We start from the raw sequence: 27,299 nt of genomic DNA on the forward strand, positions 1-27,299 counted from the left end.
ATATAAAATATAATTCATCTAAATATCATACCATAATATCAAAGATTATAGAGTAGAAAGATAGGAAACGCCCTCATATCTCTAGTACTAAAAACCGACTACATTTCGGCCAGTGAAAACACGCTTGACAATGAGATGGCGCTGAAAACGCACTGTCAATACAGAAAAACTTTTTCATAACAGTTTTCTGTTTTTTAATTGAGGATGGAAATTCGAATTCTATTCCGTGTATTAAATTTCAATATCGACTTTGTTTCTATCAGAAAACAAACATCATGAGCGACAAAACAAAAGTATGGTTTTGTTTGGAGATTAGGATGTTAGTTTTCATCTAAACATTGTTTGGAATCAATTGATTTTAATGAAAAACGCTGTTGGATGTGCTATATTTTTATTTGCAATTTATAAAAAATTTACAAAAATTGAACTCATGAGCAATAAATGAAGTTTTGACTAGAACACTAAAGTATATGGTGATCTGCTATACGTCGAAGGTGTTATTTCTGTACAATAGGTTGTTTTGAATTGATAAACTTTGTTGAATTTGTAAAATATACATATTATACATATAACAGAAATTAATATGAACCAATATTCAATATACCATCATAGCATACACATTCCAGTTACTTACAAATTTCAGAACCACACTTAAAAAAAAGCCTTACAGACATATACAAGACCTGTATGTCAGTATAGTTTCTTAGTGCTTTCTTTATGATTTCCTTTTGATATGGTCTCTGCGACACAAATATACAAATTGATTTATGAATGAACAAAACACTCACAGCCACTCGGTTACCAAATGGAAATCAATAAAACCTCTGCATTTCTGAATATATTGAAAGAGTAGCGATTGAGAATCATTAAATGGACCTATAAAGATCATTATTTCCTATTAATAGGCCGTTCATGCCGTATGCTTTCTGCATACAGCAATTTACGTGGATGAACAGTTCTCAATTGACCTGCAGTAAAATGTTTTCTGCACATGGTGTAGTCAGTTCAGTGTTTGCTGAAGTCATTTTCTTAACGCCCTGAGAATTTTATTCACTTCGGAGCACTGAAAATTATAATCAATGAATGACCGATTCACATGTTTATATTAGTATCCATTTTCCTTAGTTGAGTGGAAAACTTAATTTCGGAAAATCCATTTTATTATTTGATCCACAGTTCTTCACCATTCAATAATTTTCGAATAATATTTTGGTGTGTGTTTTCACCAAGAAATAGGACAAAAAAATTCAATAATCAGCAACTAGAACGAGCTAGATAAACAAAAAGCGGTACAAGAATCAAAACATTCAAAACCTCTTTGATCAAAATGGACGTCTGAAATTTTACGAAATTTCATATGTTTCTGCAAATGGCACTCAAATTAATATTTTAACCAGTCCTAGCGTCTTAAAAACACGGCGCTCAAATCGCTTTAGTCGCCTCGTTTCCCATCTTTCTACTCTATAATCTTTGCATAATATAACATATGAAAACTAACATACTCGTATATACAAGGTGAGTCTTTGACTCGTACAAATATTGTAACAGTAAAATCTTGAGGTTGAAAGAAACACCTTTTTTCCTATAACATTTTTTCAGATTCGGCCCTGATAAAAAGATATAACCATTTTAAGTTTTCATAATGAGCTGTGCCACCACTGCCACCCCTAGAAAAACAAAATTACCTTCAGAATAATTTGCTAAATCTGTGACACTACACATCAGGGGATATTTTAAGAAAAGTTGCATTCAGTCAAAGTACCCAATTTTTCGAATTTCACAGATACTTTTTAATTTTTGAACATTACTCGAAAACGGCACATTCTACGTGAAGATATGAAGAATAGGTACTTTTAGTTTACAAAACGTTCAAATATTCATTAGATAGCATCCAACTTAGTTTCGAGAGTTGGATTCTTTCAATTTTTGGTATTTTTATGGTACGTAATGGTCATGGTTCAAAAACGATTCATCAAAGAAATGAAAATCTATTCCGGAAATCATGTCCTTCGATAAAACAATTTTTTACGGTTTTCTTACAGCATGTATCGAGCCGATTCGGAAAAAATAGTAAAGGAAAAAAGTGTTCCTCACCCTGTATAAAAAATATGAAGAAATTTCGGGGTTTTATATGTATGTGCACACATTTTCGAAATCATATAGTGACCCATCTAATGCCATCAGGTTTAACACAAAAGACGAAATATTTACAATTTAATAACATTTTGCGTTTCCATTTCAGCATGTGACTGTCATCCCATAGGAGCTTCAGGAAAAACTTGCAACCAAAATACTGGACAATGTCCTTGTAAAGATGGTGTTGTAGGAATTACATGCAATAGATGTGCTAAAGGATATCAACAAAGTCGATCGCATATCGCACCATGTATCAGTAAGTGAATTTGATATTTCCATGTGTATCCTTAAGTCTGCCCGAATCATCATAACAACCTTACAGATAATATAAGTAATTAAGTTTTACTATGGAGTGAGACATCATATGTCATAAAATACAGCAGGGCAGGGCGTTCGTTAAAAACGCAAAAAAATGCAGGAGGTCATTTCTTGTCCGAAAACATAAATATTTACTTTAGAAACATGCGGTCAAATATGCACACTTTTCTCATATTTTCGAGATATCATTAAAATTTTCCGTATGGTCTTCTGTTTATAGTGGTATTTTTAGGGGTTATCACTTATGAAAATCGCCCTTACTCCTCAGAAAATGCAAATTTGCAGCTAAATACCCGAAACTTCCAGAGGTCTATATATTTGAAAGTTGATGTCTAAGGAATATTATTTTTGTAATAACCTGATGAAGCTACAGAGTTAGCGCAATAAATGTTGAAAAATTATCAACATATTTTGTTGTTTAATTTTATCTAATTCAAAATGAACTTTCATCAAATAAATACCGAATCAATCAAATATTTGTAACAATATTACTGAAGGTATTTTGACTCTTGCCTCACTCACGGCACCTCATATCACAACGTTCACATACATAACCGGTATACTCCTAAAGAATAAGAAGGATCATATAAAAAAGCGTATAAATAACTCTAATAACAAAAGCAGAACCGTTTGGCGGATTATTAATGAGATAACTGGCCGTGGAAATGTGAATGCAGGTAATTTAATCAACACAGATAATCCCCATGAATTGTCCAATGCTTTCAATAGACATTTTATTGATATTTCCTCTTCCACGGCAGTACATAATCCTGTTGACACATTGACATCTAATGTTCGCCCTGTCAGTCGAAACCCGAAATCATTTTTCCTTTTTGAAATTACAGCTGATGAGGTTATTCGTACGGTGAATAAAATGAAGAATAAGAGTTCATTCGGATATGATGGTATACCAATGACGGTTATCAAGAAATCTATTGAATTGTTTGCTGAACCATTGGCCTATATTATTTATACATCTTTCAAAGAAGGCATTTTTCCTAATTCTTTGAAAATTGCTGTAGTTAAACCTCTTTTTAAGAAGGGGAGTATAGAAGAGCTCGGTAATTATCGACCAATCAGTTTGTTGACATCTTTCTCTAAGGTCTTTGAAAAGGTGATTGTTAATAGGCTCCTAAGTTTTTTCAACAAACATCGAATATTCTCTAAGTGTCAACACGGATACCTAATATCTAAGAGTACTGAGACTGCAATCTATCAGATGATCCGCTCTGTTCTTCGGGCCCTGGAGGGTGGTGATGTTCCTGCCGGTCTTTTCATAGATTTCTCTAAGGCATTTGATTGCGTCGTGCATGAAGATCTACTAAGAAAACTGTTCCTTTATGGGATTAGAGATAAACAGTTGGATTTCATGAGGAGCTATTTGCGCAATCGTCGACAGAGGGTTTCTCTGGTGATCCAGGGTGTAGAGTATGTTTCGTTAGATTCAGAAGTTTTGGTGGGTGTGCCTCAGGGGGGTATTTTCGGTCCATTTCTGTTCTTAATATATATCAATGACCTACCAGAAAATATTTTGGTGGAGGAAGAATCTCTGGCTGTTGAGAGTATTTTGGCTATTGATAGCAGACCTGCAAATGAAGAAATTATTTATCTGGGTGATCTCTTTGCAGATTTCGAAGTTCAATCTGAGGGGGAAGTCGTCATGTTTGTGGACGATACTAATCTACTGGTGGCGGCATCTGGTATTTCGGAGGTTGTTGGGATAGCTGCTAGGGGATTTTATGATATTTCGATTTGGTGTAATTCGAATAGAATTACAATCAACTCGAATAAAACGGAGTGTGTTGTTTTCGGTACCTCTCATTCAAGAGTTCATATTCCTGAAGATATTGTTCTCTCTGGACAAATTGTCAAGATCTCCACCAGTACTAGTTTCCTGGGTGTGATTATCGATCATCAACTTAATTGGTCTGAACATATAAGATCATTGCAGAGTAGATTGAACTCTGTTCTCTACACACTCCGTGTCTTGGCACTGCAGTCTGACTCTGAGTTGCTGAGGACAGTATATTTTTCTAATTTTCATTCGGTCATGTCCTATGGAATTTTGGCATGGGGTAATGGTTCGGATGTTTGGAAAATCTTTTTGGTCCAGAAAAAGGCTATCAGAGCTATGCTTGGTCTAACAGCGAGGACATCTTGTCGAGGACATTTTAAGAGTCAAGGTATACTCACAACTGCTGGGACATACATTTTTAGATGCTTGATTTTTTTGAAAAGCAATTATAATCTATTCAGGGAGTATGAGAACGGCAATAGAACAAGGCGCATTCATCCGTTTCTCTTTTCCAAGTGTTCGCTCACTTTGACACAAAAGAATGTGGAATATATGTGCCTAAAACTATTTGATAAACTTCCGAGGAATTATCAAATTCTCGATGCTAATAAGTTTAAGACTAGAATCAAGAAATTGTTGATAGAATTGGAACCGTACGATGTGAAGGAGTACCTAAATCATAAATTTCAAATCTGAGCGTTTTATATTTGTTCAGTTGCTTCTTATATTGACGTATTTTCTTTTCAATATTGTTTGATTATGGAAATAAATATTATTATTATTATTATTATTATTATTATTATTATTATTATAACCTCATTTTTCGAAGTTGACTAGTTTACCTGACCAAGAATTCGTAAGAACGTACTACATATTCATATCTTTGTGCTCGTTAGGAAAAGTCCATTATATAAATTTCTCCATTTAACATTGCGTAATATAAATTCGATTTCTTTTAGAGATTCCTGTAGTGCAGATGATGGCGACAGAAGAAGAAGATGATGGATATGGGGGTGAAGACCCTGACTCAAACGTTGGAGCTGGTGGCAGCAGTGGTGAGTAATTTTAAGGCGATTATCAGTTAAAATTTCGTCTCCAGGTTAAATTGAATTTCATCGCGAAATTTGACTTTTCGATTGATGGAAAAATTGATGAAAGGACTGGAAAGAAAGCAATTTTTCATCGGTTTCGCCAGTCGCCTATATAACCTGAAAGAATCGAACCAAGAATTGAGCGATAAATAATAACTCCTAATAAATGATCACAGAAACCTATATCTATAAATTCACAAATTATCTCGCAAATTATTCTCCATTGCGGAAACATACAGATTTTTCAAGTTTTCGTCCCTATTTGAGACTTTCTAGAATTACTCTGAAAATCTAAATATTTTTTCCACTCCTGGGCTCCAATTGGAAAAAAAAGTGTAGAAAAATCAATCCAAAAATACTCTGAACTGAAATAGCAGTTTTCGAGAACCGACAGCCGTCGATAGGTAATAACGTTCCACATTTTTTTTATTCCTCTCAATATTCGGCCTTTAATTTTTCAGCATATCAGAGACTTAAGTTGTGCATGAACAAAACTGTAATGGTTGACTTTAATTCGGTAACAAATTTTATCAGGTAACATCTTCTCAAAGTAAATGAGCCATGACAAAGTGCACATACTGAAAACCTCTTTGAACAAAAAAATTTGTTTTCTTGAAAATTTCCGCACGCCTGTAAAGAAGATACAAAGACCTTACTAAAAATGTACCACATGACCGTCTTTCCCTATTCAAAAAATTTAGAGGGTTGATGGGGATGGCACAGGGAGCAACAAAAATCCTTCAAAAATGCATAACAATTTGGTAAACGCGGAACAGAAATTGACCTGTTTCAGGATTTTGTTGCCAAATATTTTTCTTCTGAAAAAATGAATTTGTTCCATAATTTTGACGCGCACTGTATAGGAGGACCCAGTCCTGTATATACTGTATCATATGTAAGACAAAAGTATCAAATGAAAGTCATATGTTCAGTATTCTGAAAAAGTAATGAATCACTTGTGAGGTCTTTCGACGAACTTTTGCGCGCTTTTTCAAATTCTCCTGGTTGGTCACAATCGAGAATAACACCTAAGTAAATGAATAAAATCTCTCAAATAATGACCTTAATAACCTACTTTGAATTTTGGTTTCACCCGATAATATCAACATCAATTCCACAAAGATTTGCTTTTTGCCTTTCTCGTGAATTATCTTGTTTGTTTCTGTCATTCTTGTTATTGTTACGTTCCAATTTACTTTACTCCATATGTCTATCTGATTGTGCTCTCTTGGGATCCCTTAACAGGGGGAGTTTTTTTTATTACCCAATTTGTCATATTTTTATGGCAAAAGACGAGTTTTCATGTTACGAAGTTATATTAATATAAGTCTCCACGAAGGGATTCTCTCAGTCGGAAAAATTCAACCATTTATTTCCGGATATAAATGGATATGATGAACTAGTTTAGCAGTGCATTCAAGTGGATAACAACAAAAAACTCCGTCTGTTACCCAAAGGGTAATATCGTTCTCCCAACTATTTGACCTACAAAAATACCGCTCTGCAATCGCTCTATAATTCACTGAAGTTAGACTTTTTTATTCAAAAGAAGTAAATTGACGACGAATAATCTTATTTTAGTACACTTTTCAATAACAGATCTATAGAGTTAAATTGACTGAAATTAAAAGTTGACAAACAATTTGAGGAGGCAATTGATACATACCGGGTATATTTGAAGGTGAGTCGTTTTTTCAACAGAAGAACTGGTCAAAATGAAGCGTTTCACCAAAAATCACCTATAATAAACTTTCAAAATGACAAAGTTGAAAAAAATTTGAAAATGATTACTAAAATAGATCCTAATACGACCCTAGACTGTTTGTTAGCTGAATTATCGCAAATTGGAAAAAAACTTATCTCCTGATTCGACCATGTGGTTTCGTTTAGTATATTGGCTCGTTCGATATTTACGTGGTAATGAAAATAGAAACTTAAGATTGCCGAATTATCATCATTATTAGTAACTTACACGATTTTATGAAATGGCTCATTTCGATACAACTGACAGAGGAGACTTAGAACACAAGTGTAAAAAATAGAATAATACTACAAAATCTCACCAATAAAATTCGTCTAAATTATTCACGAATTTTTTCACAATGGCCATCTTCTTGTTCGAACATTCCAACAAACGTCGTAAAAATGGGATGAAAGCACAAGAAACTGCCTCGATTTTCTACATTTTTTTCACTCTGAATTGCACGATACAGCAATCATGATTCTCTAAAAGTAATCTCATGCATATTATCCGATGAACTTGGTCCTGAACCATTCATTGTGCAGCCATATGTTTATATTTTGTTTCGTTTTTGCGATGCCGGAGTCACCTTCCACAGTCCCGTACTTGAAATTAAATGAAATTTTGTCGAACTTCTAGAGGTTGTGCCTCAGCCATATTGGATATTTTATAGAGACAATTTTTGGTTAAACGACTTTTTTGGATGAGTTGTACTTTCTTTCAGAAAAAAAAGCCTCACCTTTAAAAACACCCTGTATATATATTTTTGATTTTCAGAATTCGATAATATATTTTTCTAGGCATACAGAACGTATCGCACTGTAATTTGTATCTACTCATTTGTTGACTCTGAAAAATAATTTGAGGAAAGCACTAACAGTATGCTTATTTGTGAACAAATTATGTAAAGTGAACTAAACGATTCACAAATTGGCGAATGCGCCAGTTACTGGCTCATGTCACTGTAGGAAGGGGACTCGTCCCGTTTTCAAAACGAGACTTGATATTTCATCGATGCGAGACTTTTCTCGGTCTCGTCTTGAGTCTCGTAAGTGAGTCTCGCGGTGGTCTCGTAGTCTCGTGAATATTTTGTTCAATAAAGGAGTTTTGCTTCCGAATTCGAAAACTCTGGAATCATTTCTTTATATTCATATCACTTTTTCTTATTTTTTCCAATAGGTAAAAAATTTTAAAAGCACTCAAAAATAAGTTGTTTTCATCGAAAATTTAACACAATGATCGAGAGCAGAAGACAAAAGCACTTATTAAAAACTTTTGTTTATGTAAAACACGAGGCGGCAATTTTTGATAAATTCAATAAAAATTCCATTTATTTGTGCGTTCACTCTAAAAATTGAATACATTGTTAAGTGAAACAGCTGTGACCTAAACAAATAATAATAGATTTATCCTATAGGGTTTTCCGTTTTGCAGCCTTCAATAAATTGGTGGAAAAAGGCTATTCTCCACGTATTGACGATTTCCTAGAGACCGTTATTCTCAGTATTTTTGAAGAAATATTGTTAGTAAGCAGTCAATGATAATATACATGGTGATTCATAACTTTTGGGTCATACACTATATATAAGGATAGAAATTTAGTGATGGCACCAAATATGCCTTGAAAAGCTTTTGCTGTGAGAAAAACACACAGGATGTTGAAGTTGAACGATAATATAATAGTATGATTATAATGTCACGGCAAAAATAATTCATCTGAAGAAATTGCATTTAGCCACACAGCACACAACATTATTGTGACATTCGAAAGCATACTTTTCATGAATTAAAAAAATTAAATTACTCTCTGAGAGAGTCTTTAATTGCGTTTTTCTCAAAAAGTCTTAAATTATCGTGTTCATACAATATCACCAATATTCGGAACAAATGATTTTTGCATCCTTCTAATCTAACCACTAGAAATCATTCATATGGTGGCCGCTATAACAAAATTTGAAGCAATACATAAAATAAGATTACTTTACCAAAGTCATACTCTGTGCCGGGTTCGATGGCATATTCTGACATTTTTTGTGATATCATAACATTAACTTCAGAGTAAGCCAATTGAAACCGAAAATTTGAAAATGTTTGTCTGGAAACAATCTATTCATTTAACAAATTCAAAAGAATTATTATTATAATAATTATTCTTCCAGAGGCAAATAATTGGGAAAAATTACCCGTTAGTTTGAATTAGATTTAAATATTCCGCTTTCACAAAATGATATCAACCTCGAGACTACTTAGACCTTTACGAGACTCTCACACGAAACTCGAGACTAGACGAGACTAAAGACCAAGAGACGAGACTTCATGTCTTATCGGCGAGACGAAAAGAGACTTCTCGTCTCGTTGGTCTCGTGGGTATCACTACCTATAAATAAGTACAAATTACCCCAGTTATTCAGATTCAGAAATGAGGATACATACATAAAGGAGAACCCTTATTTTTGTCGTGGCTACTAAAAACTCACATAAAGTGAACCCAAACTTCGAGAGAAACGCAACATACTCTAAAAAGCACTAAATTAAGTCGAATATCTCAAACAGAAACCAAGATATAGCGATTTATGAAAGAGTCTTTTTAGAGGAACTCCCTGTAACTTGAGAACGAAGAACGATATTTACAATCTGATTTCTAATATCTAATTATTTGAAAAGAAGAGATCGGAGGTCCTCGAATATTTTTCTCTAAGTCTTATAGTTCTCGAGATGCTCTCAGTGAGCATCGAAGTTGGGACACCCTATACAGTCCGATTCTTTTTTATAAATTTTGATTGCTCCGTTTCCGATATTCGAGTATGAATCGCTTGTGCATATTTTTATACAGGGTGGTGCAACGAAAAATTCGCTTTGACCTGTCAATTACTGATTCGAAGTGAACAACTTTTTTCATTTTTCCATCCCCACAACTTAAACCCCCTAACGGGGGTGAGCACTACCCCTTTATTTTGAATAGGGATGAGGGGTGTTGTGATAACTTATTCTGAAGATCGTATCGAGTACTATCTGACCCTAAAATTTCGCTTCAAAATATCCATCGATAATGAAATAAGAGCGGAAATAGTAAAAGGGCAGTGTGGAATTTATCTCGAGAATATTATTCGTATCCGACACATTTCAAAGGTATTTAGTAGTTATTTCTTTATTTTTTTTGTCCGAAAAAGTGTCAATTTTTTGTTCAAAAAAGTAGATGGATCATGTTTTTGATTTACCTTAGTCTATCGTGGACGTTCCAATGTGTCAAAGCGATTTTAACTTTGTAGTAGAATTAAAATGATGTATTCCGTAGAAGAAAGGGTGGAAATGATAAAATTATTTTTTAGACATATCGACTCTCCGCTAACAACAGCGGCTTTATTTAACGAACGACATCCTGGAAAAAATGTATTCGCTGCTTACGTTGTGCAACTGGTTGCCAAAGCTACAGTCAGTCGGAAACAAAAGAGGTTGCATGAAAAAGACGAAGCAAGGGACGTGGCTGTCTTAGGCAATGTAGCAATAGATCCAACCTTCAGAACTAGGAAATTGTCCGATGTATCTGTTATTTCACGCACAACAATCATGAGAATCCTCAAACAACATAAATTCCATCCTTATAAGATACGATTGGTTCAGGAACCGAATGAGGATGATCCCGATCGCCGACTCCAGTTCTGCGAAGTGGTCAGTGAAATGATTAACGGTAATCAAAACGACATGTTCGATATCTGTTTTTCGGACGACGAGTGTTCATTTTACCTAAACGGCATTGTAAACAGGCATAACTGTCGGTATTGGTCAGATGAAAATACAAAATTATTTCGTGAGGTGCATACTCAGCTTCCCCAAATATTGATTGTTTGGGTGGGTATTTATGGAAATCACATAACCGGGCCTTTTTTATGCCCGGTATCACGTTTCAAATTTATTTGGATCTATTCTATAACACTATTTTTCCTGCCCTCGTGCAAGTATTGGAAAATCCAGAAGACCATCAAACGATCATTTTCCTACAAGATGTTGCACCACCTCAGTTCGTTGTACCGTTGCGTCAGTTCTTAGATGAAAATTTTTCTCACGCCTGGATTGCAAGAAGGGGACTCATTGTATGACCACCCAGATCACCTGATCTGGCCCAACTCGACTTTTTTCTATGGGGTCACCTGATCCAAGATTTACGCTACCCAACCTGAGTCACTGGATGATTTGCGTACTCGGACCATAAATGAACGAAGTTACACCAGAAATCTTGAGTAATGTACTTGAACGTTTTCAGCAAAACTTATATTACTGCATGGAAGTGAATGGTGTCCATTTCCAGCGTTTAATAAACTAATCACACTTCCAGTATTTTACCTGTCATTTCGTTATCGATGGAAATTTTGAAGCGAAATTACGGGATCAGATAGTACTCGATAAAATCTTCAACATGAGGAATCGCAACACCCCTCGTCCCTGTTCAAAATCAAGGGGTTGTGCTCACCCCCATTAGGGGGTGGTAGTTACGAATCAGAAATTGACGGGTCCGAGCGATTTTCCTAATTGTTGTTAAGTTTTCGTTGGACCACACTGTATCAATATCCAATAAAAAAAGTATTTATGGAGATTATATTAATTTAATTCGATCTAAGGATGGGCAATTGCAGGTGAAATAAATGTCCACTAATCTATTCTCAAAACTCTGCGTGGATGTTTTAATAAAAATTCCGTCACTCGATAGCATGTCTTGCAGTTTGTGATCAAAACCGTTGAAGTGGAGTGCAGATTTCGAGAAAAGCTAGTCTCGTGCTTTTCTCGGGAACACTGGCTCGAGACTTTAAGCGAGATCTCCGGGGGCATCACACACAGTAAATTCTTCCTTGCCGATACTTATGAAACCCTCTCTCTTTCTCGATCAATATCGGAACTCAGCTCCCGTGTATTTTTAATGGTGACTAATTCAATCTCGGAAAACCCCCACACTTTATGTCGCGAATAATTTCGCAACTTTTTCAATTTTTGCCCGGGGTGGAGATGCAACCGGCGCTCGGTTAAGTCCCAAGGTAGGGCCCGAGCTAACCCCCGAACTCTTGGAGATTTTCTAGTCGATTAAATTTGTTTGATCCGTTGCCAGCTGCTGGCGGAAACTGAGAGTTAACGGATTTCATTAAATAACGTCGGGGGTTTTTCCCCCTGCCGCGGAAAATGGGCTGTGCGCCGACTTATTTACTGCCCTATCCATTATTTTCACTTCGTTATTTTGTTTTCGCGATGCGATCGACGAAAACAGGAGTTCGATATAAATGAATGGGATAACTTTTGATTAACAATGTTGGGAAGATTGTTTTACGGCAATTCCGTCGATCAACAACTAGCGGAAAGACTATTGGTTGTTTCCATTGGGAAACAGACATTGAAGTTTGTTGAAAACCTAATGTTGCCCAAAAATTGGAGAATATCGAGTACGAAATAATTGCTGGGAAAACCATTAATGTTCCCAGTTTGAAATGCGGGAAATTTTCAAAGTATGTTCACAGTTATACAGGGATGGGTATAAGTCCAGAATAAAAATAAAATTTCTTCGACCACTTACTCAAAATTAAAATGTTGAAATCCGTCAATTGATTTTCAAATACCCTCAATTTCTAGCGATAACATTGATTGTTTTTCTTCAACCCTTCAGACGCAACACCATCCAACTTCCGTTCCACAAATGGAAATATACAGGGTGTCTGTAAACAAATGCGAAGGACTTAGGGAGATGATTCCTCGATGAGAATAAGCAAGGGTAGTTCCTATAAATTTTTCTTCGGGATCAACCTCCCTTCCAAGATACAGCCTTTGAAAGGAGATGCCGAGTTGACAGTTTTCAATTTTTTGTTTTGGGTTCTAAAAAACGCTGAGTCATAAAACTATACATAATATGAAGCACTAAGTAGATGTCCTTCTTCTTCTTCTTTTTCCTTTTACTATGACCACGGCTGCTAAGGCCATTCAGACGAATTTCCACATCAGCCGAATGAGCCTGCTGCTAAGCAGATCTTGGTAATTCCGATACTCAATCGGATTTTATATATGAATTTTTATAAAGAACTTCTTTTTTGTGGTCTGAATATTAATAGAGGTAGCGATGGTACGAAATGAAGGACTGAAAAATAAGAAAAAAAAATCTTCATAATTTAATGTTTGAACATGAAAGAAAACCAATCGAAACTTTAATAGTGGAAATTTTATTACGAAAAAAGCAATCATATAAGTAGATGTTACTCACACAATTTTTTTAGATCTCATAACCTTATTATTAGGAATTGAAAATAACAACATGTATACGATGAAATGGCATGAACAGTGATCAGAACTGCTAGTAAGTTTTTATTCATTCCGAGAAAAGTATCGACTTTTTTTGTCCAGAATTGAATGGCAATCCATAAGAGAATTTTATTTTTCGAAAATCTATCCCACGAAATCAATTTTTGAAGGAGAATCATAAAGGGTTGTTATTGCCAAGCCCTAATAATAAAGTTATGAGATCTAAAAAAACTGTGTGAGTAGCATCTACTTAGTGCTTCATTTTACGTATATTTTTATGACTCATTGTTCTTTAGAACCCGTAAAAAAAATTAAAAACTGTCAACTCGCCATCGCCTTCCAAAGTCTGTATCTTTTAAGGGAGGTCGATTTCGAAAAAAATTTATAGGAACTACGCCTACTTATTTTCATCTAGGAATCATCTCCCTAAAAGCTCCCGGAAAATTTGTTATTATTAAAAAACACGTCTCTTTGACAAAATAAAACCAATAATTAACGAAAAAAAAAAAAGATTGGTTGAATTCTATTTTCTGTAAATTTTCTAACGAGCCCACAAATGGTAATAATAATAATAATAATAACACCGGGCAACAGACGAATTGAAAATTGAAAATTGCTGAGAAACTATCAGGTTTAGATGTAGGAAAACCTTATGAAGATAGTTTCGAAATTAATTTTTACGTTCAACGAGATATAAGAAAGCCGGTTGTGCCATTTGAAATAAGAAAGTTTCTGACCATTATTTGTAGTTGATGTTTGAAGATTAATTACGCTCACTCTGTTTATTCCAGAGTTAATTTTTCTTCTGCATAGGGGTAGCCGATTTGTCTACTCGAAAAAATACGGTCTGTATCGCTGGCGTAACTGATATCTTCATTATTCGATATTTTAAAGAATTCCATATTTTAAATTTTTATCCATTTTCTCATAAAAAAAATTTCAAAATGTCCTCATTTACTGCCTCAAAATGAACTAAGCCGACTAAGCGACTGTGGTGGCACTCGGTATACAGAGTGAGTCTTTGACAAGTATACAAATATTTTAACAGTAGATTTTTAAGGTCAAAAGAAAAACTTTTTTCCTATTCAATTTTTTCCGATTCGACCCTGATAAAAACATAGCTATTTTAAATTTTCATAGAATTACATTTAAAATAAGTAGCTTAAACTTGACACTACACATCTGTGAAAATCACTAAGTATTATAGAAATGTGATAAGATAATATTATATAGGCTGTTTTCAAAAATGGTTTTTTTTTTGATAAAAGGTAGAAGTCGTCAAAATAAGTCAGTAAACCAAAAGTTGTCTATATAAAATCTTCAAGATGGCTGACCTACAACCCCAAGAATTTCGATTAAATTTCATTAAATTTCAAGTACGGGACTGTGGAAGGTGACTCCGGCATCGAAAAAAGGAAATAAAACATAAACATATGGGTGGACAATAGTTCAGTGCATCCGAGTCTATCCGATAAGTTGCATCAGGTCACTAGAAAAAATTGTGTGCGTGTTAACAAAGTGCTATTATTGTTACACTATTTCACGACGATTGTTGGAGGATTCGAACAAGAAGAAGATTGTGATGACAATTGTGAAAAAATTTTTGAATAATTTAGACTAATGTTATTGGTGAGATATCGAACTAATGTTCTATATTTTTACACTTGTGCCCTATGTCTTTTTCAGTCAGTTAGTATCAAAATGAGTAATTTCATAGAATCATTAATGTTACTAAATAATGGGAGAAATTCGGCATTCCTAATTTTCCATTTTCATTCCCATGTAAAAATCGTATGAACGAATGTCCTAAACGAAACTATATGGTTGAGTCAGTCATCACGAGATAAGTGTTCTCCCATTGCTTTGCGATCATTCAGATAATAAATGAATGATCTAGGGTCCTATTAGGATCTATTTCAATAATCATTTTTAATTTTTTTTTCAACTTGGTCATTTTGAAAATTTTGTATAAGTGATTTTTGGTGAAACGCTTTATTTTGACCAGTTTTACCTTCTGTTGAAAAAAGCTGCACCTTAAGTACACCCTGTAGTTCTCGCATCTAAGAACAAGCTCTCAAAAACATGGTAAAGGACAAAATACCTTCACTCGCCAGAAGTTTCATGGTAAGGTCGATCTCATTCAGCACATTTGTGTAAAATTTTTCAAATCTTCTATTCAAAACATATAATAAAAATATTTCAAAACTTCCTGGAAATCTGGAAACCATTTTATGATAATGGTTTAACAGCAGGAAATTTTTTTCCATAGAACAGAGAACCAGAAAAAATGACTGTAATATTGAGAATTCTTATCTTCATCTGACAAAGTGAATATACTTAAGTAATTCTCTAATTAACTTTTATCATTGATCTTACGCCAACATTCGAGTATCGGCTCGCGTTGCCTTTGGGGTGATCAAAAACGTGTTAATTAATATTATTCGAAGATAATTGCCGATGTCGATCGAGATTGTTTTGGGTAGCCTGATCCCGTATGAGATAGTGCCGAAATTAATTAGGAAGCGGGGTTTACACCCGTCAACAACCTGAAAGGGGCCAGGAGCAATGTTGTTATTTCCATATTCGAAGGATGCCGATTACATTATTTTTAATTCAGGTCTATTGAAAACACCCAAAAATAGCCATAATTGGCCCTTATTTGCATAGGCCACATTCTTGGAGGAAATCTTTCATCGATATTTTTCTATCTATGGTAGTGAGAATGCAATCAAGAAAAAATTTTATGGTGTTTCTCTATAATTTCAAGGGGTAGCCAAAACCAACCCTAAAATTTGATTCGAAAGAAACTTTCAGCCTCATTCGTATTCTACGTTGAAAAAATAATTTTTGATAGCATTAATTTTGAAGGTCACTTGCAACTTCTTGCTGAAAGTAACGGCCTTTGAGAAAAAAATAATTTATCAACATGTACATGTAAATTTACCTAGTAGGCAGATATGGCCTCACGCTCCTTTACTTCTATTTAATTTCTGTCAGTTTTCTGGTTTCTAAGAAAAAATTAAAAACTGCGTTTCAGGTGACATCATTAGGGCACTGTATCTAAGCACGGGCCGTTAAGAGAAAAAACTTGAGAGGAAGGGCCGATTTCATTATTTTGTTATCGAATTACCCCATAAATTTCTTCGCAACTATTCATTTACACCCTATAGACAGGGTGAGTCTTGACTCGAAAAATTTTTAAAAGACATAGACTGGTGAAACACTATAAAAAAATTTTTTTTTAGTTCAATCTCACAAACGGTTTTATCTAATGAAATGAATTTCGGTATATAGTTTTTCATTCATTTGATGAATCTTTTTCGAAAACAAGATATCACGTCTTCCATTTTTCTAATTATGGCAGAATACAACTCTGGATAAAAGATCCGCAAATGTGTACTGTCGCAGATTTAGCTAGTTATTCTGAAGGTAATTTTGTTTTTCCAGGAGTGGCACAGGTCATTCTGAACACTTAAAATGGGTATATCTTTTTATCAAGGCCGAATCGGAAAAAAGGTATAGAAAAAAAGTGTTTCTTTTGAGCTCAAGAGTCTACTGGTTAAATATTTGTACGAGTCGAAGACTCGCCCTCTATAGATTTGTGATTTGCTATGCGATTAGATGTGGGAATAATTGAAAAACTACTCGAGAAATTTTACTGTGAGTTCTGTGCTCGATAGCATGTGCCAATGAATTATGCAGAGAGGAGAGAAGGAGAACGATCTCTGCTTGCAGACCACAGATTATTCGTCCCCTATAATATTTACCAAGTTCAAGTTCATTTTATAGCCAATAGATGCGCTGGCGATCATAGGAGAACGAGATTTTGATTTAAATAAGATGTCTAAAACTCTGGTGTATTCACTGATTCGATTTTGTTTTTAATTTCATGGGGATATGGGATCAGTTTCCTTTTTCCCACTGTAGGTAGCGCTGTTTAGAATTTGACAGAACATTGTCAATTGATATTTGAAAATAATTTGAATACTTTACTACGACTTACGAATATGTTGTATTTATAAGCGATTATTGGTGTGTGAAAATGTATTAGTTTCGAAAAAGGGATGTAGAACATTCATTTGTTCAACATGTTGTTCAGTTTTCTGTATGGACAATCAAGAACTACAGCTAATAATACGGTGTTGTTGGAATTTGAGGCAGAACCAAATCAGATGAACGAACATTCGGGACGGATAGAGTCATTCGGGGTAACTGAGCGCAGTGGGTAAGTGTGCGCAGTGCGTATATCTCGACTATGCAATGTATGAAAGAGGGGTTCATTTAGGTGAAGCAAGGGCGCAGAATCCCCAAATTAGTTTTTCATAGGAATGCGCCATGCGACGTTTCGTTAACTTTTTATTTGCAATCAATCAAATTCACTAGTTTTCTTGCTAATTTTCAGCATCTCTGCAAATTCTGCCAGGTCCAAGTTCCGAGTCCGACAGTGTTAAAAAATATTTTATTCGATCATGGGCATATTTATCTAAATATATAATATAAAATTTTAGGTTCTCTTAGCTGCTCAACTCCATAAGAACGTCAATTCAAATTTTGGCTTACTGGGGAAAGTGTGCGCGGGTAAGTGTGGGCATAGATTCATTATATGGGCATTAGTTCAATGAGGAATAAATTATGCCATTGTTGGTTTTCTTGGTTAAGACTCGATCAATATTGTCCTATTTGTTCGGAAAAATATGAAGAGCCACCAACAGGGGAATGTATCAAGTGTTGTGTTCACCAGGAATTGTGGCACGAAAAATAATGCAGTGCTTATAAAAAGGCGCTTCTGTATTGACAATAAACAGCATTTCTTTAATATTGTAACATTTTAATGACATTATTTTGTAATTTGTTTTGATTGTGTGGTTCACTAAGCACTGCGTTCACTTACCCCGTGAGGGTGCGCACACTTACCCGCAATACGGGGCATGTGAACGCACTCCGACTTTCACCATTAAATTTCTTTTTGCGGAAAGAGAACGTTTTTGTTTGTTGGCTTTTTGATGTTTTTTATAGATTAGAAAATTCTCTATCTTATGAATATGCTTTAATTTTTCTAGCTTCAACATTTGAAACAGGGTATGGCTTGAAAGGCAAAAGTGCGAACAGTTGCCCCGAATGACTCTATTGCTAAGTTTTATGGCAACTTCAGCAATATTTCAAAGAAACCGAATTGGAAATACGTAATGTGAATTGTGAGAATGTATTGAGAATCAGAAATACATCCATCTATTCGAGTCTGTTCTTCAAATATTCTGCATGAGTAGATACAGTGAAAATTCCCTTTCCGTCAAATGTGTTTTTTTAAAATTATATGGAATAACCCCCCTCTCGAATTCAATTTGTCAAACGGAAATTATCTTGAAGAAGAATAGTAAATACTCCTTCGAACCCTTATTCGATTGTTTTGAAGTATTGACAGATTTATTTTTACAAGGAAAATTAAACTGTAAATCACAAATAATCCTTAAAAGCTGACAAAATGGGCCAGTTCATATTTTGCACTCGTTGATCGATATTCGATATATCAACGCAAAACAAAATAAAACGAGAAATCATTAGACTTCTTTTGGTAGAACAAGGATAGAACGAAGCAAATGACATGGTGGCGCCGCCACGAAACTGATCCCATATCCCCGATTTTCTGAAATGTTGATGCTTGCAAAAAGTGACAAGTGCACACACCAGGTTTTAGACATCTTAGATTTAAACTATAGTTGAAGTTTGCATAGTGAACTGTCTTCCTAGTGACAGACGATTAGAATGTTCAATTGAAACTGTGTATTTTGGCGTTGAACTATTTTCAAAAATATTTTCAAAATATATTCTGTCTGTCTTCACTTGTTCAATCTTCCCCAAAATGAAAAGCTTTGAAAGCTTCACATCGCAATATGATGACAAGCGATTGACACCGATTTGAGGTTCAAACTATGCCAGAATCTGCTTTCAATCGAAGATTATAGAGTAGAAAGATAGGAAACGCCTTCATATCTCCAGTACTAAAAACCGACTACATTTTGGTCAGTGAAAACACATTTGACAATGAGATGGCGCTGTAAACGTACTGTCAATACAGAAAAACTGTTTAATAGCAGTTTTCTGTTTTATAATTTAGAGGCGCGAAATTCGAATCCTATTTCTCATATTGAATTTCAATATCGACTTTGTTGAGACCAGAAAAAAAACAAAAGTATGTTTTTGTTTTGAAAGGTATCTCCACCTTGACGAAGGCATTTTCTGCCGAGTGAGGGAGCTTGCGTACTCCAAGGATCTTGAGAGCTATACCGGTGGTAGCACAGCTACTGGTAGGGCCACCCAAGCCGGACAGGTCGAGAGTGAGGAGTCAGACCAAGAGAGATACCCTGGTCCTCCAGGTTGGGGGTTGAGGCGTTGGGCCAGCGACTCAACACTCGTAAAAACCTCATCACAGCTAAAAAGCCTAGAAATAGCCTCGGAACATGGATTGGATACACGGTTAAACGACCAAGGGAATGGAAAAGGTTTATGAATTATGGAACATGGAATGTACAAGGTATTCGAAACAAGATGTTGGAAATTGTGTCGGAACTAGAGACAATGAATATGGATGTAATAGCACTAACTGAGACCAAGAAGAAAGGCCACGGAACAGAAGAAGTTGGAAAATATGTCCATATATTTAGTGGAGTACCCAAGGAACAGAGAGCAAAACGTGGAGTTTCTATTCTGGTGCATTCAAAATATAAGAAAAATATCAGGAACTGGCAATACGTGAACGAAAACATAATAACACTCAACCTGGATCTCTGGGGCCGGCGAATTACTATAATAGCAGTATATACACCGTCAGATGATGAACAAGCTCAAATAAAAGATGAATTCTTCGAAAAGCTCAACGACACAGTTAGTCAAATAGGTAACACCAGAGAAATTATATTGTTGGGCGATTTCAATAGTAGGACCGGATCAAAGGCAGGAGACAACGTGGTGGGACCATATGGAGAGAATACCGTTAATGACAATGGAACTAGATTAATTGACTTTTGTGGACAAAATGAACTGAAAATCACAAACGGTTTCTACAGACATAAATGGATCCATAAATATACTTGGGAACAACCAACAAGACAATTGAAATCAATCATAGATTATTTCATCACACGACAGAAAACAACATTAAAAATAGAAGACGTAAAGGTTCACCGAGGAGTCACCTGCGGATCGAATCACTATCTTTTGAAGGCTAAGATTGCTAGAACTTTCGTCAAACACAAAAAAACAGATACCCAACATGATGAAGCAGGTGAAACAATAGATTACCCGAAATATAATTTGGAGGGCCTTTCAGACGATTCTACCAAGTATTTGTATCAACGTAGACTTGACATGTATTTAAAATCTCCGGAAAACCAAAGAACAACTGATATATACCAGAATATTGTTGAAAGTATACATCAAGCAGCAAGAGAAGCTATTGGAGAGAAAAGAAAATTCAACAGTGCAAAAATATGGTGGAACGATGAAATAGAAGAAATAATTGCACAAAAGAAGAAAGCTTATATGAAGTGGATCACAACAAGGCTACAGGAAGATCGGGATACTTACAACGCGATGAAAAGAGAAACACGAAACAAGATTAACAAAGCAAAGAACGAAATATGGGATAAAAAATGCCGAGAAATAGATACATACATAGGAGGAAGGAAATCTACAGAAGTGTGGAAGTTTATAAAAAATGTTAAATCAACAGGAAAGGAAAAATCCAACATAAGTGTAATCCGACAACAACAATGGATACAGCACTACACAGAATTACTTCAGGAACGACGTCCACAATACAGAGACGAGGAGAACGCATTTAACATTCAAGGTGAGAACATTGAAATTGATATGGAAATGGTGGTGGAGAATATAAAAGGCCTGAAACAGGGTAGATCCTGTGGACCAGAAGGGATATATGCGGAGCTCATCAAGAACGGTACTAAAAAACTTTTCCACCTGCTTACTACAATATTCAGCCGATACATAAACGGTGAGGATGTCCCAGATGCTTGGAAACAGGCTTATATATCTTCAATCCATAAAAAAGGAAAAAAAGACGTATGCTCGAACTACAGAGGCATCTCAGTTACAAGTACGCTTAGCAGACTATACGGAAGACTTTTAAGAACCCTAATAGAAAAAGAAATTGACGAAGAGGAGGAACAATGTGGATTCAGAGCTGGAAGATCTTGCACGGACAATGTGTTCTGTATGAAACAGATAATTGAAAAAAGAAGTTCAGTTAACCTAGCAACGCATATTTTATTCGTAGATCTAACCAAGGCTTATGATTCAATACCTTGGTGTATGCTATGGGAAACACTACAGAACACAAATATAAACCAGACTTTGATTGGGGCATTGAAGAATCTATATTATGGCTCAACATCTAGAATTAAAATAGGAAACAAATTGTCAAGTCCATTTTATGTCAATAAGGGCTTACGACAGGGATGCACCATATCAACCACTTTATTTAAAGTATATATAAAAAATGCTTTAATGCAATGGAAGCGAAAATGTTCTGGGATGGGTATACCCCTGAATGATACAAACATTTACACCTTACAGTTTGCGGATGATCAGGTAATAGTCGCAGGAGACAAGGAAGATCTGGAATACATGACACGCAAACTGAAAGAAACATATGAATATTGGGGATTAGAAATGAACCTAGAAAAAACCAAATACCTTTGTATAGGAGACGAAAAGAGTGTACTGGATATTGGGGGTGCAGAAGGCATACAACCTTGCGAGGAGTACAAGTATTTGGGAGTGAAGTTCGACACAAGCGGCACAGATGACAATGAGATAAGATCTAGAGTAACAGCGGCAAGAAAAGTGATTGGCTGTTTGAATGGAATATTGTGGAGCAAAAACATAACTAGATCACGAAAGTACAACATCTACAATACAATGATCAAAAGCCAATTAACATATGGGTCCGAGACATGGAGACTGACAGAAAGAAATAAGAAGAGGATAGAAGCTGCAGAGATGGATGCGTTGAGGAGAACGGCTAGAATATCAAGAATGCAAAGAATAAGAAACCAGGAAGTACGTAATCAAATGGGAGTAGAAGGCACAATCATGGATGATATAGAGAGAAAACAACTGATCTGGTATGGACATGTTCAACGGATGGGACAAACACGATTACCGAAACAAATAATGGAGTGGATACCAAATATAAAAAGACGAAGAGGAAGACCAAAGAAAAACTGGTTGGAGGGAATACGAAAAGCAATGAGCGATCGAAACTTACAAATAGGACAATGGGAAGATCGCAAACAATGGAATCTAGGCATCGGACAACGTCGTCGCGCGTTTTAAACCGATATATATATATATATATATATATATGTTTTTGTTTTGTGACTAGGATGTTAGTTTTCATTTGAACATTGATCCGAATCAATTGATATCAATGAAATACTCTGTTGGATGTGCTATATTTTTATTTTCAATTCATTAAAATGCACAAAAATTTGAAAATATGGACAAAGAATAGAGCTTTGACTAGGACAACTCTTGTGATCTGCTATACGTCAAAGGTGTTATTTCTGCACAATACTTTGTTTTGCGATGAAGATATCGAAAAAAGTGACGGATTCATTATTAACGCAATACAAATTGTCATCCCTTGTAAGAAGTGGACTCTTCTGAATAAGAACATCTAACTAATATACCTACATGGTTCGGAAATGCACTTTTCTGAATAGTTACATAATATAACAGAATCTAGTGCTAACAAATGATAAATCTGAGATAGCTACATTTTGCTGTCTTGATGTGTTCTACCAATTATTATTATCAGATGACTATCTATATCTATATCCTGCTTTCAAAAAACAATTATAAACATAATATAGAGTCATTCGGGGCAACTGTGCGCACTTTTGCCTTTCAAACCATACCCTGTTTCAAATATTGAAGCTAGGAAAATTAAAACATATTCATAAGATAGAGAATTTTCTAATCTATAAGAAAACATCAAAAAGCAAACAAACAAAAACGTTTTCTTCCCGCAAAAAAGAATTTAATAGAGAAAGTCGGAGTGCGTTCACATGCCACGTATTGCGGGTAAGTGTGCGCACCCTCACGGGGTAAGTGAACGCAGTACTTAGTGAACCACACAATCAAAACAAATTACAAAATAATGTCATCAAAATGTTACAATATTAGAGAAATGCTGTTTATTGTCAATACAGAAGCGCCTTTTTACAAGCAGTGCATTATTGTTCGTGCCACAATTCTTGGTGAACACAACACTTGATACATTCCCCTGTTGGTGGCTCTTCCTATTTTTCTGAACAAATAGGACAATATTGATCGAGTCTTAACCAAGAAAATGAACAATGTCATAATTTATTCCTCACTGAACTAATGCCCATATAATGAATCTATGCGCACACTTACCCGCTCACACTTTCCCCAGTAAGCCAAAATTTGAATTGACGTTCTTATATAATAGAGTTTAGCAGCTAAGAGAACCTAAAATTTTTTATTATATATTTAGATTAATATGCCCATGATCGAATAAAATATTGTTTAACACTGTCGGACTCGGAACTTGGACCTGGCAGAATTTGCAGAGATGCTAAAAATTAACAAGAAATCTAGTGAATTTGATTGATTGCAAATAAAAAGTTAAAGAAACGTGGCACGGCGCACTCCTATGAAAAACTAATTTGGCTTTTCTGCGAACATGCTGCACCCAAATGAACCCCTCTTTCATAAATTGCATAGTCGAGATATACGCACTGCGCACACTTACCCACTGCGCTCAGTTACCCCGAATGACTCTACATATATCGTATCACTTTTTTTAGTACGGCGATCGTTCTCCTCTACTCTTCCATATAATGAGTGAAGTACTTAGTCCTCTGTGCATTCTTCACTTATTGAAATTATTGGGAACCAAGTACGCACCAACCATTTATTGGTATAAGTATTTATTCTTGAAAATAACCAACCAAGAAGGATTAAACTGGAACATTTTTTTTTCAATGAGGATGTAGTGACAGCATTGAATACCAAAGTGTCTCCCTGCATTTTCATGAATAAACCCATCCATGTTGAAGGTTATATCGTTTCATAGGTTTCATTGAACCATCTCTGCTCTCTTCCCGCAGACCGAGTAAGTCAAGAGATGGATGTCAGATATGCAGGCAATAATATTTATTCTGTAATGAGATCTGTGTTCTCATTTCAATTAATTGGTGAAAGGACCATGTTCGTTCCAACGGGGATTCATTTAAGTGCATGTTCCCTGACTTTGCAATGAAGTAGTAATCGTCATGTAGTTCGGTTCCCTCTTGGCTATGTGGCTTAATTAAACCCAAGGTTTTCGAATGAAAGAATTGGTCCGTAGTTAAATACATGGTTTGCGTGGAATATTCAATCGTTAGGTAGAGAGTCATCCCAGTTCTCTGTCACTTTAGGATGCAAAGAGTTGTAGATGGTGAAATCATAACGACGTAGACCAGTATGGAAATTCATTCTCTTAGAATTTTCATATTTTATTTCTGGGGCATGAAAATACCATTAAAAGAACGTCTAAACTTTTTCTATTGCATTGATTGAGATCAAAAATCGAACGCTATTTGCCTGAACAGACCAAGCTAAAAATATGGAAAAATTATTCAAAGAAATTATATCTATGAAAATATTCCAGGGTGAGTCTTTGATTCGTAAAAAATTTTCATCAGTAGATTCTTGAGGTCAAAAGAAACTTTTTTCCTATATCATTTTTTCCGAATCGTCTCGGTGTGAGAGATACAGGCTGTTGAAAAACCATAAAAAATTTTATTTTTAAGCTCTCAAACGGTTGAATCGAATGAAATGAATTTCGGAATATAATTTTTCATTTATTTGATAAATCTTTTTCGAACAAAAGATATCACGCACGTCTCCCAGTTTTCTCATTATGACTTATGACCGCGTTACGTAAAATAAAAATACCAAAAATTCAAAGAACCCAACTCTTGAAACTATAAGTGAATAAGTGGGACGTACGCTATCTAATGAATATTTGAACGTTTTGTAAAAAAAGTATTCTTCATATTTTCTCGTATAATGCAGCGTTTTCGAGTAATTTGATGTTCAAAAATTAAAAAATATCTATGATATTAGGAGAATTGGGTACTTAGGCTGAATGAAACTTTGTTCAATATCCACAAATGTGTAGTGTCATAGATTTAGCATTTAGCTTGTTATTCTGAAGGGAATTTCCATTACTTCGCCTCATGAGAAGACTGACTAAAAAAAAAAAATGATAAAAAAAAATGATCTGGAAACTTGGGAACTGACACATCGAATCCCTAGGTCACAATAATTATGAGTAGTTATTAGGACCAAAGTGTACAAATCTCAAAGTTACATTTTCACTGACACAAAAATTTACATTAATATTTTGAACGAAATAATTATGGTAAGGGCGGCAAAATTTGAATAGCCTACTGGCGGCAAATATGTAAATCCGCCACTGGATTTAGCTTGTTATTCTGAAGGGAATTTTGTTTCTCCAGGTGTGGCATAGCTCATTATGAAAACTTAAAATGGGTATATCTTTTAATCCAGGCTGAATCGGCAGAAATAATGAAGAAAAAAAGTGTTTTTTTTACCTCAAGAATCTACTGTTGAAATATTTATACCCTTTATACTTCCACGATGACGCACAATACAACACTTTTACCAACAGGATTTCAGCTTCCAATTATGCAAATTCGAATGTTCTTTAGCCTTCCCCAAATATAGCTCAAAAACCGTGAATATAGGGCATAGGGCATTGAGCTGTGTTCAAAAACTCCGCATATGTGTGTCTTAGGTACGCTGTTCCCGATATACAGGGGGTTTTCAGAAATTTCTCGAATTTTCGTTTGGCTATAACTCCTATTTTTGATCGATTCGACTGAAAATTTATATTTAGTTTAAAGTTGTTAGTTTCAATAACACAGAACATTAAAATTCGACAAAAATCAGGGCTGGACGCAGTGAGGCTTCATTCAACTTCAAACTCATGAAAAACACCCGGTATGTAGATTTTCAAACATAATTTCAACATTCTCGTTATCTGCATGTTTGATTGTCTCGAATTAAATGAATCATTGGGTTGCCCAACCTGTGGATCATGTTTTATAAATAATTGTTCTGTGGTCACACGCCTCTAAGGAATAGAGCACATCATGAAAATGGATTTGAAAATTTTTAATTGCAATTTTTTCTTCAACAAATATTCTGTTGAATGTGTGCAACAATTATTCCACATTCGGTCATTCAAAATGATAAAATGTTGTGTAATTGATAATACACAAATATGGAAAGGAAAACTGATCTTGAAACTTATAATTGAAACTTGATCATCAGAATAAATCGTCTTTCTGTGGATAATAAGTTCTGTCAGGTAGGTGTTCAAGATACACTTTTCGACCCTCTTCATGAGGCTCATTACTGCTCGTTTTATTACATTACATTTATTACGATTATTACGAATTTCGTCGCAAGCAGCATTTATTCGATCTAATATTTGATCCATTTCCATTCAAATAAACCGAGAAATAAACCCACTGAAAGAAATGGAGGAGTGTCACATCAGGGGATCAAGCAGGCCAATGTTAGAGTCCACCTCTTCCAATACATCCGTCTGCATATTTTTTTTTCAGTAAACTATATTGGGGTTATTGGGATATCAGCTCGAGCTTTCGAGATTTATTGTTTGTCTCGTCATCGGGAGCACTAAAATAGAAAATGAAACATTAAGAAGACACGATAAAACGACATTGATTCAAACTAACTGAAGGTGGAAATATAGAAGAAGTGGCGACCACCTATACGATCGTTAATATTTCCTTGAAATTATTTTTTCTTTAGATTTTCATCACATTTCTATTAGTCTCTGTATATTCTCTACATTCTACGTACA

General features: G+C 35.1%; 1 protein-coding gene across 2 annotated transcripts in view; it reads left to right on the plus strand.

The window, feature by feature from the left end:
* The window catches only part of LOC123322966 (netrin-B), a 408,729-nt gene that overhangs the window by 376,532 nt on the left and 4,898 nt on the right, over positions 1-27,299 (plus strand). For both annotated transcript variants that reach the window (XM_044911087.1, XR_006539234.1), the window contains exons 3-4: positions 2,243-2,392; positions 5,209-5,304. In XM_044911087.1, the coding sequence (XP_044767022.1) occupies positions 2,243-2,392; positions 5,209-5,304 (246 nt within the window). The remainder of the gene's footprint in view (positions 1-2,242; positions 2,393-5,208; positions 5,305-27,299) is intronic.

The sequence above is a fragment of the Coccinella septempunctata genome, chromosome 1 (assembly GCF_907165205.1).
Source record: "Coccinella septempunctata chromosome 1, icCocSept1.1, whole genome shotgun sequence".
Lineage (NCBI taxonomy): Eukaryota > Metazoa > Arthropoda > Insecta > Coleoptera > Coccinellidae > Coccinella > Coccinella septempunctata.